General features: G+C 43.3%; 2 protein-coding genes and 1 long non-coding RNA gene across 3 annotated transcripts in view; 2 read left to right on the top strand and 1 right to left on the bottom strand.

The window, feature by feature from the left end:
• Positions 1–11,804, top strand: part of dennd2c (DENN/MADD domain containing 2C) — a 33,050-nt gene extending 21,246 nt beyond the window's left edge. Inside the window, exons 6-19 of the mRNA XM_066703469.1 lie at positions 2,099–2,192; positions 2,862–2,906; positions 3,330–3,517; positions 3,735–3,844; positions 4,416–4,485; positions 4,749–4,826; positions 5,015–5,155; positions 5,426–5,574; positions 5,786–5,963; positions 6,216–6,257; positions 6,515–6,623; positions 6,752–6,994; positions 7,474–7,554; positions 7,955–11,804. Coding sequence (XP_066559566.1) covers positions 2,099–2,192; positions 2,862–2,906; positions 3,330–3,517; positions 3,735–3,844; positions 4,416–4,485; positions 4,749–4,826; positions 5,015–5,155; positions 5,426–5,574; positions 5,786–5,963; positions 6,216–6,257; positions 6,515–6,623; positions 6,752–6,994; positions 7,474–7,554; positions 7,955–7,986 — 1,560 coding nt within the window. The 3' untranslated portion in view covers positions 7,987–11,804. The remainder of the gene's footprint in view (positions 1–2,098; positions 2,193–2,861; positions 2,907–3,329; positions 3,518–3,734; positions 3,845–4,415; positions 4,486–4,748; positions 4,827–5,014; positions 5,156–5,425; positions 5,575–5,785; positions 5,964–6,215; positions 6,258–6,514; positions 6,624–6,751; positions 6,995–7,473; positions 7,555–7,954) is intronic.
• Positions 6,884–7,583, bottom strand: LOC136749314 (uncharacterized). Its single transcript, XR_010816734.1, has 3 exons — positions 7,503–7,583; positions 7,234–7,348; positions 6,884–6,972 (listed from the first exon to the last, which is right to left on the bottom strand). It is a non-coding gene; the product is annotated as an uncharacterized LOC136749314 (long non-coding RNA).
• A 590-nt stretch (positions 11,805–12,394) lies between the features above and the next one.
• Positions 12,395–17,094, top strand: bcas2 (BCAS2 pre-mRNA processing factor). The gene is made up of 7 exons (XM_066703470.1): positions 12,395–12,521; positions 12,933–13,025; positions 13,107–13,177; positions 13,605–13,766; positions 14,860–14,910; positions 15,227–15,307; positions 16,453–17,094. Exons 1-7 carry the CDS (start codon positions 12,429–12,431, stop codon positions 16,577–16,579), a joined length of 678 nt encoding a protein of 225 aa, XP_066559567.1. The 5' UTR covers positions 12,395–12,428; the 3' UTR covers positions 16,580–17,094.
• Positions 17,095–17,776: the final 682 nt, after the last annotated feature.

The following is a 17,776-nucleotide window of genomic DNA, read 5'->3' on the forward strand; positions in this document are numbered from 1 at the left end:
ACACTGTCAAATATACTGGTCCGTATGGAAATGTAGAGTAGTGTAATGTACAAAATATAATTTACTTAATATCTTTGACTGTGGGAATTGTTGTCAATATATGCCCTCCACCTTCTGAAAGATCCTCTTTGGGGCATTGAGCTGTATGGTAAAGTAGACAAGGAACTGGTTATGACTGACCTGTCCTGGATATGCAGGGCAGACCACTGTCAGAAATGGGCCACTAGTTTGTATCTAAATACATTGAAATATGCATTTATAAACATTCAGTTAAGAGAGAGGAAAAAACCCTGTCTAGGGATGAGAGTGCTGTGTGTTTTTAGACACACTGCTGAAAAGCTTTACACAGGGGTCCCTGTAGGGATCATTTCACAACACAAGATCAAGTGTAGGATGAGGCTAAATACAGTGGTTTCCTCCATTAGTGATCTAAGGAAGACTTCGTATAAGGTAGTGCTTTATTTTACTCTGAGAAAGTTTCTACTCACTTGTCGTATTTGCAAAATGGCCAAATGAAAAGCACATTTGGCTACTCAAATTAGCACACGGAAGGAAGTCCTCTGTGGTCATCTGCAAAAGCAACAACAATATTAAGCACTTATCCATAAAAAGCAGCAGCCTCCTTTCTCCCGGTACTGCCACTCTTTTGAACGCGTGTATCTGCAGTCAGAGATAAACGATAAAATCCATTTTGCTGAGTAATCCATTGGTGTAAAAGGGGACAGTTTATTTATTTGTGCAAATTTCTCACCCCAGTTATGTTTGTTTGTTTGTTGTTTTCTCTGACTCGCCCACAATGACAGTGTGTAAGTCTTGACTGCTTTATAGTTATAAATTGCGAGTCTCTTCTTTACTTTACATTCCGAGTAATGGGTTAAATCTCCTTTTAGCAGCTGTTCCAATAGCTGCACTTTCTCTGGATCGCATAAGTGATCCCAGCTTGTGACACCGCAGGGTATCCTGTATCGGTGGGCCAGTATAGGAGCAGAGCCAGACTGCACTTCTCTGCCCGAGTCAGTCAGATTTCTTGGAACTAGGAGAGCTACAGTCCGTCTCTCTGTGTGAGTTGAGCACAGCAGGAGATTTGAAGGCCTTACTGCCCAGCCGAGCTGAGAGCTGCTTTCACATTTGGAAAGTTGTCAAACAATCACTCAGTCATTATATTTAGGCACTATCAATAGTTTAGGCACTAGCAATATTAGTTTGTTACATGAAATATAGTAATTATTGTAGCCCTACTTAATATATTACACTTGTAGCTTCAATTGCAGAATGTAAACCGTGTAAATCAACTTGGATAAAAGGCCTACTTTAACTGTCAGCGATGATATTATTAATAATAATTTCTGTCAAGTACAAGCATGTCACACTCCATATCATTTGTCCATCATTATTGTAAATTTAGTTATCAGCATGCAGTGTTCCTATGTGGTTTATAACTGAACTCCTGACCCCTGTGTCTGGGTTTAGTTATGCCTTCAGGAGAAAGTGGAGCTATTGAAACAGATGCTAGCATACTTCACCCATCACTCAGAGCATTTCTATAATATGAAACGGGAACATAGTGATGTTATCTGTGCTGACAAAGCCCCTCTGAATACAGTGCATTTAAAACAACTGGCGTGGAAGATCCATTGTGTTGTGTTACTCTCCCCAGCGCTCGTAGAATCAATGATCCTTCAAACTGGTCCAATCATCTTAAATTAGTATGAATACAGAGCACCCTCCCAACCCTTACTGTCACTTCAGAATCGGCCTGATCATAGTTCATGCACACCTCCCAGAGCCCTTGCTTTTTCACTGTGTATGTATTCAGCCAGACCTGCTTCTTAAATACTGAGGTGAACAGCTGGTCATTGACATTGAACTGGTCTGTTCTGTGGGGCTAAGTCTACAGAAATCGAAACCTCTCTGGTCAAGGCTATATTTCTGCCCAGCTTCTCCTGGCCTGCCTGATGGGAAGAACGAACCTCATCCTCATCTTTTGCTTGATCTGCTGCTACAGTCGTGCTAACTGTTGGTCACAGAGCGAATGCAGGTTGTTGACAAGAATGATAAAAAAGAGGTGCTTTGGTTTTTATGCTGTTTTCTGTTGCAGTATGTGACCAGAATCCAAGAGATCTTTAACGCCAAGAGGGGCAAGAAGAGAGTGAAGACCCAGCTGGCAAGCGGCCAGGATGTCTGCAGCAGAGGTACCGGGAGAAAGATGTGTCCTACAAACAAACATGCTACAGCGAGAGCATGAGGGGCCAACGGCAGATTTTTCCACTGCTCAGGGTCTGGGCTGGTAATGGACAACACCCCCACCTCCTCCATAAAAAAGATTAGCATCTTGAGAGTGAATGGATTTTAATGGTGCTCTCACACTTTGGAACACATTATATAAACCATCCCTCACTAAGACAATCAATCACAAGTGACTTAGAAGACGTTGAAGCCAAGTCTCGTCTCATCTGTGTACATTAGGCAGTCATTAAGGCCTGATTGTGTGAGCTTTGTGATAGAGGGGAGGTTTGTGCCCTTAGTGTAAGTTCATAATAATTTAAAAGTGACCTTACACTGGCACAGATCTGTCTGGAAATTATGTTGAAAGTTCGGAAACCTTTTAGTCTTTTTTTTATCATGCTCTCGTACATCACTACCTTGTATTACACCAATTAAATGGCTATCTACCAACCCCATTATAAATCACAACAAGAGCCAGACTCACAAACCATGCCTAACCCCAAAATTGTGAAGTTATGAGCAATCCACAATTCAGTACCTCTCCGTTGACCAAGCAGAAACAAAATGAACGTTTACTGGGCAGTCTAACCTTAACCATGCCTTTGACCAGTGCACTCTCTCATGTGTCTTTACAGATGATGCGAGTGGGACAGAGAGTGACCCAGAAGAGAACAGCACAGGTTAGATCCAGTTAACACACGCTCTCTTTCTCCCTGGTTTTGCAAGTTCAGAGAGGAATGCACCACAGAAATGGGTTTTCCTGAAGTTGAGAGGGGCTGCCCCTCTTTGCTGCAAAACAGTGCCCCCTTGTGTCAAGTAGGGTGCCTACATCACAGGGTGGTATCTCTGTATAGTGTCTGTCCTTCAGCTGCAGCAGAGGTACAAGGAACGGGCTACAATGAGGGCATGAGAGGCCAACAACATGTTTCCACTGCTGGGCTGGAACTGCTCCCATTGCAGTATATGGTGCAAACAGGAAAACAGTCCTGATAACAGTATCAGAGCACACTGTCTGTGTCTTCAGTGACATCATTGCACGAGTTAGATGTGTTTAACAATTCACTGATCAAAAGAAGGGTGTAAAGCTGCCTCCCCGTCCGCAGGGTCAGCGCGGCGCTCGGTCTACGTTCACTCCACCCTGAAGAGGAACCCGCGCTATCAGACGCTGGAGCGCGACCTGTTCGAGCTGCAGGAGCAGCAGCTGTTCGAGCTGTTCGTGGTGGTGTCGCTGCGAAAGAAGTCCTCTGGAAACACGTACACGCCTGAGATCACACAGCAGTTCCCCAACAAGGTAATGGTGTTTTCAAGACACTGACATACTTGACATCTTTCCAGATCCCGGCTTCTTCCTCATATCTTTGAGTTTAATTGAGGAAGGAACTCAAATAGACTACAGGTTAGAACACTGTGTCCAGATCTAACCTTGTTCTTCCCCCTTCTATCTCTCCCCCTATTGCTCTTTCTCTCTCTCTCTCTCTCTCTCTCTCTCTCTGTCTGTCCTTGTGCAGTTTGAGAAGTCCACTCGGCAGTCCAGAGATGCTGAGGACAGGTTAAAGGCAATCCCTATGTTTTGCTTCCCGGATTCCCAAGACTGGCGTCCCTCTGCAGAGCTCACAAGGTGATATTTTGTATTTGAACACATTATTTATTTATCAGTTTTTTGCAGCTCCTATTGCAGTGTATTCTCAATGCCCGTGGATTGAGTTAGATCATTTCAGACCCCTCAGTCACCTTCACTGTGTGTCTTGAAAGAGGTTCGTATTTGTCTTTTTGTCAGGGTTTTTGAAACGCATCATAATGTATTGCTTTGACAATACTGACTGTAGAAAGAAAATACAGGAAATGTTCACCCAAATTCCTTAAGTCAGTCTCGGGTCATTATCTTAATGAAGTTCTATTACACGATCTGATGAAGAAGCTCTTACACAATCGGACTGAGTGACTGGATTCATAATTCCCTTTAATGAAGAATCGTATAAGGCTCTCTGGGGCAATTTAGATTTAAAGTGGGACTAACAAGCGGCAGAAAATGTTCTTGATTCGTTCTGTTCTTCCGGTTCTTCCAAGGTCAGTACCAGGTACACATCTGGAAAACATGGTCAGAACTGGGTAATGCTAAACTCTCTGTGCCTTTGGCCATTAGTCCTTGTCTCTGCATGTCTGAGAGTCTTTTCCTTCTCCTCCTTCAGTGAAACGTTCTCCTTCGTGCTGACAGGAGAGGACGGCAGCCGCTGGTTCGGTTATTGTCGTAAGATACTGGTAGGTAATGGGAACAAGGCGTTTAGGGACTGACCTGGGTTCACAGTGGCTCCCATGGCCGTTTGTGTGTCGGGACGACAGAGAAGCAATCAGCCCTCAAGGCTCTTTGACATGTGATGCATTGGGGTTTCCTTCCTGTTTGGAGAAGTTCTAAATTCTGGAATAGCGTTGAGAGTTCTGTCAGAACTGAGTTGCCTACAGTGCGTGGGAACGTGTGTCTCTAAGAAAATGACCAATGTGTCTCTTCCCTCTCGCTGTCTCAGCCTAGCGGGAAGGGGAAGCGGCTGCCAGAGGTCCACTGTATCGTCAGCAGACTCGGCTGCTTTAGCCTCTTCGCCAAGGTAAGATAATGAGCCCTAATCTCTTTTTGGCCGCAGTCGTGTTCACGCCCCAAAAATCCTTGAAGTATAAATATACTGAACGTCTCTAGAAGGCTCTTGCCTCAGCTTTTATACTGTATAGCCTGTATAGCAGGACTGCAGTTATTCTGAGTGAATATCTGACCATGCGCTTGGCCTCTGTGGCCCAGGTACTGGAGGAGGTGGAGAGGCGCAGGGAGATCTCGCCGGCGCTGGTGTACCCCTTCATGCGAAGCGTCATGGAGGCGCCCTTCCCCGCCCCCGGCCGCACCATCGCCGTCAAGAGCTTCCTGCCCGGCTCTGGAAATGAGGTATGTTGTTCATCCCTGTGAGACACGTTGTCAGCATTTATGCCCGATAGAGGTGGTGTACACAATTTTACACATAGTTGAAGGGTTTGGCGACAGAAGGGTATATCTGGTTGAGGGCGGCTTGCTGATTGGCTTGTTGAGGGAGGATGTGATTGGCCGAGCTAGGGAACAGGGCAGTTGTGTTACTGATTCCATGGAAAATGGTTGGACAGCAGCCCTTGGTTGGCTGGTTTTCACTGTGCGTGTGCATCCGTGTGTTTGACGTCGCAGGTTCTGTCTCTGTGTCGGCCCGTGGACTCGAGGCTAGAGCACGTGGACTTCGAGTGTCTGCTGCAGTGCCTGGGCTTGGGCCGACTGGTGCAGGTCTTCGCCTCGCTGGTCCTGGAGAGGAGGGTCATCTTCGTGGCCGACAAGCTCAGGTAGTGAACTCTGCTGCACCCCTGTGGAAAGCCAACAGGCTCGTAATGTATAAAACTTTGAGATCGTCCTCTGGGATCCTGAGAGATGCCCCAATCTGTTGAAAGCCTCACTCTGAATACAGCATGTGTCCTTCTGCTGTGAATCAACTGGTCTCCAGTCCCGGCTTTGGGATTGAATGCTATACATCTCTCTCTCTCCCCGTCTCTGCAGCACCCTGTCTCGCTGCGCCCACGCTGCCATCGCCCTGCTGTACCCCTTCACCTGGCAGCACACCTACATCCCCGTGCTGCCCGCTAGTATGATCGATATCTCCTGCTCCCCCACTCCCTTCCTCATCGGGGTCCTGGCTGGCACACTGCCTGATCTCCTGGAGCTGCCCATCGAGGAGGTGAGTGGACTAGAATGACCCTTCACCTTTTGTTTAGGGAGCTGATCAGCCTGTAGTATTATCATCATTATTATTATTTTCTTTTGTATGCAATGCAATGCTTAAAAAGAGCATTTTTAAATTGGACATTGGAATAATTGGAACATTGGACTTTGGAATAAGAAGGACATTGCCAACAGACACTTCTATGGTTTATTCTTTGGTCACGAGCTTTACAGTGACTGATATTATCCTCAATCTTGTGCCCTGCAGGTCCTCATCGTGGATCTGTGTGAAGACCGCTTCATCAGACAGGTGAGTTATGACACCCATCCCTTTGTCTGGCCTGGAAAGTTGCTATCCCTATTAGCCCAAACCTAGAATTTCCTCCTGATTTTAAGAATTCATAATTTTAAAACCAGGTTGGAACACGTTCTTACTGGGGACATCTTGGTGTGTGAATCGATCTCTATCAGTGTTTGCAGTTTGGAAGCTAGGCCCAAAAGTGTAGTTGGCTCAGTTCTGAGAGGGCTTGGGTGATATGGGCTGTGATCTGACTCCTGCCCCTCCAGATCTCCGATGAAGACTGCATCTTACCCAGCAAGCTCCAGGCCGCCCTGCAGCAGATCCTGGAGGAGCGAGGAGACATCTTGGAGCAGGAGGATTCACAACAAAGGGCAGGTAAGTCACTATGAACTTGCTTTATTCATTAGTAAATCCCTTACCGACTTCAGAAAATCAGAAAACAAGGGGGGAAACAAATACCAGAAGACCCCAGCCCTTGGGTCTCACTCTCCCTCTCCCCGCAGACCTGCTGCCTGGCCTGAGCACGCTGGTGTCGGAGGCATTCGTACGCTTCTTTGTGGAGGTGGTAGGGCACTACTCCCTGCACATGGGTGGGGGGGACGGGGGGCTACGGGCACTGCGCCGGGAAGCATTCAGGAAGAGTCACCCGTCCCGCGGAGCCCGGCAGTTCCTGCAGCTCTTTATGGAGACCCAGATGTTTGCCGGCTTCATCCAGGACCGGGAGCTGCGCAAGGGAGGAGTGAAGGGTGAGTGCTATGGGGGGCAGGACAGCTTGAATAGGGTACAGAGAAGATCGGGTCATGTGACTCCTGACTATAATTTTGCCACCTAAAGGAGCTGTGATATTAGTGTAGTTCAAATAGTGATTTTGAATTAGTTTGCTAAAGAAGGATGCCTAAACCAGTGTTTTCCTAGAGGACCACTGTCTGGTGATTTTTGTTCCACCTGATCCCTCAAATTGAATAAATGATTGTTTTGTACCAACCTTATCAGTTGTTCCCTCCTCTTAAACGGACGCAGATCTCTCGGGTAAGGGCCAAGGGGCTGGCAGTGATAACCAGCAGACACAGGGCTGTGAACCATGGACCTGAAACCTGAATCTTTATGAAAGTGGGCACATTGTTCTTTAAACATTTGAGAAAAAACATGGACATTTGAGATGAAGCCATAATGGTAGACACCCCACTGAATGAGTCCTCCTCCCTCCCTCCCTAAATGTCTGCAGGGCTTTTTGAACTGAGAGCTGCGGAGTACCTGGAGTCCACCCCCGAGCCCAGCGGGGTCAACAAATTCCTGAAGGGCCTCGGTGAGGGAGCGTCACGAAGCATGATGCTGCGATGAGAGAGAGAGAGAGAGAGAGAGAGAGAGAGAGAGAGGCACATGCTGTTTACGCGATGGGGCAGAAACAATGCATCTGCTTTTTTAATTGATAGACACCAGTATTTTAAAATAAAATTAAAATTATTAAAAGCTCAAAGGCAATTAGAAAAAATAAAACATTTTACTGGTGAACACTTATTAGTAATTAGTATATTTCCTATGATAGTGACTGTGTAGATTACCAAAATTCCTACCTAAATATAGTATTGAATAAATTAGTAGATCTGGTGGTCCTGATCTAGCACCGAGATATTTAATATAGTGTTATGTTATTGTTTCATTAAGTGTTTTATTTTGAATTCTGGTTGTGTTTTATGTACTTTTAGGAAATAAAATGAAATTCCTTCAAAAGAAATAAAACTGCACAATACAGCCCTTGAACTCTGAATGAGGGAGGAGTCAGCTGACGCCATGGCCCCTATTGGTCACTGAAGTGGATGGACCAAGCAGTGCCCATTTCTGATTGGCTACGTACACAATCCCAGACTCCTCGGTGTGGGGTTCTGGAACAGGGAAATGCACAACAGCTACGGGGACCCACTGGAAAGACACAGACTTGTCAAAGAAACTCGTTGCAAGGAAAACTGGAACTTTAGAAGCTGAACAAACTTCAGCGACAACTGTGGGAAATACGAACTGGGATATTTATGTAATGGAGTATTGGGAATGCTTTAATTTATACGACTAATTTATATCCTCACTAACCGTGTTCCTGTGACCGTGGCACCAGCATGTGGTCGATTATTGTGACTTATGGCAAAGACTCTTTGTAAACTGGACGGGATTCTTGCATGTACGAGATATACTGGATTCATTAGCGGGACAGTTTGCATCCGTTGGCAATGTTCATCACTAAGCAGCATGGTCACTCTTACTTACTAAGCTGACATAGTTAAGGAAGCTGTGCTTGATTGAGGTGCTTAACAGATTATTTATAATGCTGATTTTTTTTATTTACACTGTATCAGATTTAGGACACTAAATCCTTTTACACACACAAAACTGGGCTTATTTTTCAGCAGTTTATAAGGAACTTCTTGCAGCTGTCCTAGCCATTGATTTTATCAAAAAGTATTTTCTGTTCTGAAATATCACCCTGCATTAATTTTAATTTTTTTATGCCCTAGATGCTTTTGTATAAAACCGGGACCATGTCAAGGTATTTATTAACTTAAGATTGTACGATTGCACAAGTGGACATTACTGGAACCTCCCGGTTGCTCTTATCTAGAGGTAATATAGATATTATGTATTCTTAGCTGCAACACATCTCAAAATCGAAATAAGTCTGGTTCAACCCTTATCTAAGTCATTATGTGGAATATGGTCTCATTGCTGGAAAGGGTCTCCAGGATATTAATCTGTTCAGTCATTGATAATTCAGTGCGTTAGTGCATAGCAGGAATGCAGAAGATTGGGATAATGAAAGCGTCAGTCATTCAGCGTGCAAATCGGGAGCTGTGGACCACGCTGGACAATGAGGATGCTTGAAGTCTTATTTTCTTGTGAAACAAGTCATAAGAACATAATACAGGTGTAACAGAGGAGAAGATGCCAACTGGCTTCACTTGCTTATTGAGTTTACGTTAGCTGATCAATCCCATCCAATTGCTTCTTGAACCCATGTCAGCTTCAGTAAAATACCAGGGATGAATTACAATACATTATTGTTGGGTGGATTTGCTGGCAAGTATGTATTCCTATAATATGTGGCATAGCTATAATCGGAACACCTGGATGTTTCAGGAGATGTCTACCATGACAGTTGAGGAGAGTTGAAGTGTTAGATATGTTCTGGTTGACCCTCTCTGGTTCATTTCCAAGCTTTTGGTGTTAAAACTATTGTGATCTGGAGGGAGGAGTGGAAGGAGATCTTGGACACTAAGATATGCACTTTAGGTGAAGAGAAACATAGTGATAGAAAACAGATGGGTGTAAAGAATGAGGCCATGGGATCCAATATGGGAATTAACTTGAATTGAGGTTCTAAAGACCAGCTTTAGATAATAGTATTCTTAAGGTGCTCTTCAAATTCTTCAGTAATGGTAAAAACATCTGATCTGACCCTCTATTCCTCTTCCTTATGCATGCTACTGTTGACATGCCTCTTCAAGCACAACAAACCGAAGTACTTTCATGCTGCTACACAGTCTATGTAGCAATCTCCAGAATTTATTTATTTTTAACCTCTTGCATTTAAAAAGTCTGTAAATCTAGTGCCACATGCATTTAATGTTAATACAACTGCAAGTTTTAAACCCCCATTTTTTTTTTTTACTTTTTCTTACTGAGACACTTTCACCACTCAAAATGTGCACATGCATTCACAACAGTGGAAGAACTGAAAAGGGATTTCGTTTTTTATTGGATTTTAATTTGGTTTCATTTTAGTTTAATTTTTATATTGCAGAGAAGACGAGTCATAGGAATATTAGTTTCTAAAACAATACAAAAATGAGTGAAATGATATTTATTTGGACTGCAAGAATTGTTTCACAGACACAGTTTGCACATAGACTCAGATTCAATTCTTGCTAGTTTTGAAATGGCCCAGGGGAAATCTAGGCCCCTTCTCATGAAGTCCAAGCTGAAAGATGGTTTTGTATTAGTTCATTCGGATTTGAAAGTGTTTTTGAATGAGAATAAGTATTTTGATCTACAAGAGGTCTGCAGTCTTCAGGAACCACTGCTCCAGCCAGAACACACTTTGTTCATTTTGGCACTGATAAAGGCCAAGGAGAATTCGCTCCATATATAGATATAAGAGATGCAGAATGGGACTAAAGATCAGCACAATCGAAGTTGAGGTGCTATTGTGGAATTCAACAGTGGTAGTAGCAATGTATGTCTAACTGTGTGACTGTCCATGAGGGATTTTCATCTGGTGCAAAGTGGTCACTATTTTTTCAAATTCTGCTGGGGAACGAACCTAGTTTACACACATAACTGTCTCAGTGATTCACCATACAGTTTATTATAAATTGGCTTCTGATCTTCTGATACTGTTGTTACAGCACCAGCTTTGCTGTTAGCAACACTTTGTAATGAAGTGTGAACGACTGAAAGCAGACTTTCTCCCTTTCCCTGCCGACAGGAACAAATATCTCGGTTGACTCAATGAAGGTGAAGCTCGCATGCATTCAATCTAAACCAATACAGTGTGTTTAATTTCTGGGAATACAGTGCCCAGACCTTTCCGAACCATTTTTAGCTTAGGGATGTTCTCTGTTCATCGAGCTACTGAAATTAAAATATCATCTCCCAGTGAACAAGTCTGTGGCTTAATTTGTTCTTGTTCATCTCATGTGGTCCTCATGAATTGAGGCTGACATTCTGTCTGAGAGTTTCTTTACATTGTGGTGGATTAGAGAAACAGCCACATTGCACAACCTCTGAACTGTGTCAGTGAATCCTGTTTCAGTTGTGCATTACAATAAATTAACAACTGGACTGGAGGAAAGGCAGAATTTTTAAGTTGGCTCTAATGCAGAGTATGTTCAGTTTTTCCTAACTTTGTAACATCTCCTTTATATACCACTTTTTACACTTTTTCCATTCCTTTCAATGTGGAGCATTGTCAATTTTATGTTTTAGCCTTTGAAAAACACTCTGCAAATGTTTCATGGTGTGGATAAAATCCGGTTTCAAAAATGTAAATAAATAACAAAACAAAAAAACGTTTGCATGTTTGGCAAAGGTGCTTGTTATATAAAGTCATGATTGTCGTTCTGCCCCTCACCCCGCTATGCACCACTTTCGCAGTTAGCTGCAGTAAACCAAACAGCACTGTTTACATCTGGATTCTGGGCAACGAAGAGAGAAATCCTGATCCCAATTCAGAATGCAAGAGTAAAGAATCAGAAAATGGAGTGTTCAATTTGTTTACTAACTTTCCATAGCTTATTTAGCAAGAGGGGCGAACGTGCTAGACTCTATTACATCATGTATTCAAAAAAGCAGATGGCTGAACATATTGTGATATAAAGATAGTACTGCGCATGTGAATGTTGAGTGACTCTTCCACTGGTCGGACCGCGAGGCACCTGTGTCCCATGTGGACCATTGCATACAGGGATCTGCTCTCAAGGGCAGTCTGATGTATTCTGTACAGTTTTGTGTTTAACAGTGTTGTCCATAGAAACATGAAATAAAATAAACCTTTTTTTAAAACCTTAATTATGAGTTATTTGTGCAGTATCAAATATCCTTGTTTAACCTTCTTCACTACACCTAATACTATGGTTACTACCTCTGCATTATTGTGTATGCTTTGAATAGTTTTTTCTCCTTAATGATCCACAACCGAAAATAAAATCACACTCTGGACAAAGTGTAGTTAAGGTTGATTTGATGTAATATATAAATAAAGTATTTTACATGACAATGCACATACATACTTAAATTCATATACATATAATGTTAGTTACAACATTAATACTTACTGTCTAATTATTATTTTATATACTGCCATCCTATGCTGCATAAATTAGATGTTCCCACAACCTTATTTTTGTTCCTTTTCAAACAAGTGGGGCAAAAGCACTGTTTCTTTATTTTATATATAATACATAGAATATTGATTTCTAGTTTTCCTTCGAATATTGTCCTTGATATTTTCTGTAGTGTCGTGTTAAATCTTGCCTCATTCGTCAGACCGGTCCAGCACAGTGATTACATACAGTACAGCGGCATGATCGCTTAAAACAAGAATGGCGCTTATACATGTGATACTACGGTAAGGTCAGCGTCTCTGTTGTAACTGTAGTGCGCAGGCGCAGTGTAACTCAGGAAAAAATAAAGATGGCGGGGACCAGTTCGGTAGCCGGCGAGGTGTTTGTGGATGCCTTACCTTACTTTGATCAGGGTTATGATGCTGCAGGTGTCCGAGAGGCGGTAAGTTTTTGTTTAATATTACAACTCAGTAGTTAAAGCGGGTAGAAAGCCGAAACCAAGGGCAAACGTAAAGCAACACGTTTCTCCCGTCCCTGGTGTATCGGTGTTACAGTGTTTCCTTCCCGGTGAGAACTAAGGAAAGTGCGTGTTTAGGAAGTTGTTACGCACACAACCATTATAACGAAGTGGGTGATATTGTATGTGTTAGTTACGAAATCGCCACGGTCCGAATATAAACCTCAATTCGCCATGTTAATTATCCTAAGTAGTCTGTGCACGATGTCTTGCATTGTTCCTGCCGAGAGTGTTAAACTATCTGAGCACCGTCACATCTACAGGCTGTGTGTCTGCCCGGGTTTGAAATGCTGAAATGGCTGAAGTATCCCGGTGTGTGCCCTTTTGTGTCCCCAGGCCGCGGCCCTGGTGGAGGAGGAGACCCGGCGATACAGACCCACCAAGAACTACCTGAGCTACCTGCCCACGCCGGACTTCTCCACCTTCGAGGTGAGGCCGAGGGCACAGCGCAGCCCTGTGTGTCGCTTTCCCTGACAGTGGTTTCTCTAACTTTGACGTTTCTCTCGACAGACTGAGATAATGCGCAACGAGTTTGAGCGGTTAGCAGCCAGACAGCCAATGGAGCTGCTCAGCATGAAGAGGTACTCGTCCATTTGCAGCTTTATCTGCTTCAGGTCAACGTGTCAGAGGTCTCTTGGTCTGCCATGTGTCCAGCTTATATTACTGATCCATTGAAACAAAAAGCGATTGGTCTAGCTTGCATATCTGCTCAACCCATCCTAGATCAGCAGAAGATACGATTCCTTTAAATAAAGGCAGTTACTACAGTATTTTAAACATTTACAGGTGCAAGTGAGCAATCCTGATCAAAACAATAGTGAAATACATAGCACTGCATTACTATAAAGAGGGAACCTGCACACAGCTAAGGCTTGCATATAAGAAGCGAGCTATTGTTTTTCCTTATTGACGCTCATGAGGGCCACCAGAAACTGTTGGAGCTGCTGTTTTTGCATCCAAGCTTAGCGGGCTGGTTTGCTTGATGCATTGTGCTGTTGATGGACACAGGTACGAGCTGCCGGCGCCTTCGTCGGGCCAGAAGAACGACATCACCGCCTGGCAGGAGTGCGTCAACAACTCCATGGCCCAGCTGGAGCACCAGGCTGTGCGCATCGAGAACCTGGAGCTCATGTCCCAGTATGGCAGCAACGCCTGGAAGGTGTACAACGAGTGAGTGGCCAACTTAATGATCGCCTCACTGACCTGACAACCTACTCACTCCTGTCGCTGTTTATTAGGTCGACCCTTTAAGATTTAACTCCATAGTGAGTCCAGTCCTGTATTGTGATGCTTATTGTGTGTTAACTGTGATTTAAACTTCGTTCTGTAGTTCAGTGGTTCCCATCTCTGCAGGGTTTGTGATTGCTGGTACTGGTTTTCATTACAGCCCCATTGCTGCCAGCCATGTATCTGACCACCCCTCACCCCTTCATGAGCTGGAAACAACTGGCGAGGTTGAAATTAGGACCAATGATTTGCTCAGTTAGGATTAGTGTTTACAGCCCAGGCACCGAAAACCCGGGCAACTCGGATGATTTCTCGACCCTGCAAGCCCGGGTTTGGCATGGGTATAAAACCAGGGTTGACGGGGGTGGGGAACATACTTGCGTGCACAGCGCAACAGCGAACTCTTGTATACTTTCATGTATTTTTTTTTTTTATTCGGTGAGAAGATGGAAGAGGGAATGTTCATACAGTAACCTGTCGGCAAAACCTACAATATAATTGAGCACTGTTGCAAAATACGAGGAGTTCAAGAAAAATGTTCCGATCCACGCTCGGTTTGGTTCTACATCCTACAAGAAATGCAGCCAATCAGCCAAATGCAAAGAGTAGGCAAACAAGCTATTGCAAACAGCTGGGGGCTCTACAAGGTCACTTCAGTTTATACAAATGATCAATACATAATAACTATGTGAATGAATAAATAATAATAATGCAGTATAACTGAGTTTGTTTGATTTCAGCTCCACATAAAATACAGACCCAAAAAACAGAGAGGCACTATTGGAAAAGTTTAGAGTAAGCTTAGTGTTTTTTATTTACTTATTTTTGTTTCCATATTGCTTATTTTTCCTATTTATATGCCTATGAAGTAATTTGTTATCAAGCTCGGATGCCCCGGGGACCCCAAGTTTATACATTTTAAATTCCAAAAAAACCTGCCTAGATATAGGCATCCTCTGGGATCAGGGTTTGGGAGCCACTGCTCTTGTTGGTATATACACCTACTTGTGTTTATCATTGCTTCAATCTTTCACAGTGACCTGCTTCACATGATCGAGCTGTCACAGAAGGAACTGCAGAGATTCAGGTGAGGATGTGTCTCTCGCTTCTCGCTCGTGTTCCCCGGCGTCTTCCTCCTCGGCTGCATTGTGGCCCATTTCTATCTTAACACTCGCAATGTAAAGACATCAGTGCTTCACATTGGGGGTGAAGATCATCTTGTAGCACCTCTTAGATTTCGATAAATTAAAAAATAATAATAATAACATTTTCAATCACGGATGTAACTGAATAAAATCTGCACAAAATGTAGCATGTCATTCAGCTGAAAAGCTCCTCTCCCTAAGAAACGCAGCGCCCGCTGGCACTGATGATTTCTCCTGGTGTTTGATTGCCCTCCTCAGAAAGCTGATCCAGGACCTGAACTGGCAGAGGAAAAGTGACCAGCTGACCGGAGGAGCCAAACTACGTGAGCTGGAATCCAAGTCAGTGTTTATTCCTGTCCTTCTAGTCACACAGAGAGGGGGCCAAAGACTTAAACTCCATATCCAGGCTAGCGTTTCACATTCAAATATTCATAAGATCTTCTTCCTTACTATAAATCTTCTCCAGCAAATGTTCATGGGTTCAGTGATAAATACATTTAAATCAGTAAATCTGATCTGGATGTTGGAGATGATCTGTTTGAGGCTTGATCATTATTTTGCTATTAGTGTTGCACTTTCTGGTGTTGTGCCAGGCCGCATTCAGTTTTATCTAGCTCTTAATTCTCCTCTCCTTTAGGACCAATTATGAAGGCTGTTGTTGCAATTAAACCATTCTGTATTTAGACCGAACTTGTTTAGATTGCTATCCCATTAGAAGAAGTCTAAATTAGATCTACTCCCTAAAGGGGGATATGTAAATACTGTCTGGAGTGGCTTTGTTTATCGACGCAGTCTTTATTTAGTTTCAGCTGTCCTCGATTTTTCCTACGCTAATTCCTACACACAAGCTCATTTGCTAATGGGTTGTAGGCAGCCCTTCTTCACATGAATGAGACTTACAGAATCGGTGTTCATACTGGGGTCAACTGTTTCAATCTGTATATTGCACAGACTGTAGACCTCCTGGTTTAACATCTACTGGTCTAGTTTTCTAGCTTAGGAGCCAAAACATTGATCTGATATTACTAGTAGTAGTAGAAATGCCAGAAGCTTCTGATTAGCTTAACCTGTTAAAGGTTTTTCTGCATGAGTGCAGGTGGAGCCCTGTCTCTTAGAGATTTGTGCTTCAGATCTCTGCAATGTCATTAGCTGATGAGAATACCCCATGTTACTGCAATGGGTAGAGCACTGGAGGCATTGGGAGGACTAGAAGCTGGCAGCCTGACCGTAACAGTGCCTCCTTGTGGCCGGCCATATACCTGTAGAGCTTTCGGTGGGAGTTCTACAGTGTAGGACGCAGGACTGACTGATCTTCTGTTTGCCCTGTGGGATGTCAGTGTTTAAGGATCGCAAGATATCCTGACTCTGACACAAAGGCAGAAACGATGTTTTCATACCTATGTGATTAATGTATGCTGATTCCAAAATGTGTATTTGCCCGTTCCAAAATGAAAATACCTATATATGGGATGTCCTCTTTTCAGCTGGGTGTCGTTGGTCAGCAAGAACTACGAGATCGAGCGTGCCATTGTGCAGCTGGAGAACGAGGTGTACCAGCTCAAGCAGCAGCAGGGCGATGAGAACAAGGAGAACATCAGGCAGGACTTCTGAAGCCACAGTCACTGCCATTTACCAGTCATCGCTCCAGAGCTTAATGGTCACTGTTTCCAGTGAAGACTGAGCATGCGTGCAGGATGAAATCCCAGGGAAATGCCACCCACACTGCCATCCTCCCAGCTGCAGTCATCCCCAAATTAGAAGGCGTTGGACAGGATGTGACGGGATCTCCAGAGTCCATCCTTCTTCAGAGACATTTTCAGACTGTGCTGAAGAGGACCCCATCGATTTATCATTATGTATTTCTTTTTATCTACTGTCCATAGTCCTGGAAATGTCATTTTTCCTAAGGTTTTATTTCAATAGATTTCTTATACCTGCAACATTTTATACATGAGGAACTTTTTAACTTCATATTCCAAAAGTTGATGTACTGAACTCTGTATTAAAAACACACACACACACAACTGAAACTAATACAGCAAACAGTCTGTAAACCCCCAAATGTTGTGAGTATGTTTTTTGTTTTTTTGTTTTTTTATGACCGCAATAAATGTTACCAAATGTTATTTATGTGTAGAATGGGTACTCTTTTCATAGTTTTTTCCCCTCTCTAAGTTCTTGCATATGACCTGGAACTAAAATCAGTTGTGTGAATCAGTGAATTGAAGGCTGTTAGGTGCAGCATACATTGCACAAACATCCACTTCTTATGTCATGGTAGAAATAAAGGAGAAATAAACCACACCTTACTTTGGGTAATGAGGCCAGTCTGGTCTTTCTCATGGTCTTTGATTACTTGTGCTGAAGTTGGCAAATCTGCTTTCAGGTATTGTCTTCCGTCAACAAGGTCTTCTCTAGACATTGGTGGTCCTGTGCAATTTTGTTTGTGGGCTGGGAATGCTGGAGTCAAGACTTCGGTATAGAAATCAACTTTTTGGCCAGATCTGAGGTATCCCCATTGTTCTGTGTGTTGAGGTGCCCTTATTCTTATGTTTCTAAATGTGTGTGGAGATCTAAAAAGGAATTACTTTAGTTAATGTACTGGAGAATAATACTTGAGTCACACTGTTAGAAGGGGAGGATATTATTGGTATTAAGACAATCTGTATCTGCCACGTCACATTGCACAAATTAGGTAGCGCTGGACTGACTTATGGCACATGTATGGATTTATACAGTATGTATGGCTTCTAGTGATGTTTATGGATACTTTCTATGAAAACATTTCATTTGAATCATTTGAAAATG

Source organism: Amia ocellicauda, chromosome 5, assembly GCF_036373705.1.
Source record: "Amia ocellicauda isolate fAmiCal2 chromosome 5, fAmiCal2.hap1, whole genome shotgun sequence".
Classification (NCBI taxonomy): Eukaryota; Metazoa; Chordata; class Actinopteri; order Amiiformes; family Amiidae; genus Amia; species Amia ocellicauda.

Excerpts from the sequence above, each read along its gene's own strand:
- bcas2 (XM_066703470.1), top strand. The coding sequence starts at position 12,429 with ATGGCGGGGACCAGTTCGGTAGCCGGCGAGGTGTTTGTGGATGCCTTA. Across the intron at positions 12,522-12,932 it reads CTGCAGGTGTCCGAGAGGCG|GCCGCGGCCCTGGTGGAGGA; the intron begins GTAAGTTTTTGT and ends TTGTGTCCCCAG. Across the intron at positions 13,178-13,604 it reads GAGCTGCTCAGCATGAAGAG|GTACGAGCTGCCGGCGCCTT; the intron begins GTACTCGTCCAT and ends TGATGGACACAG.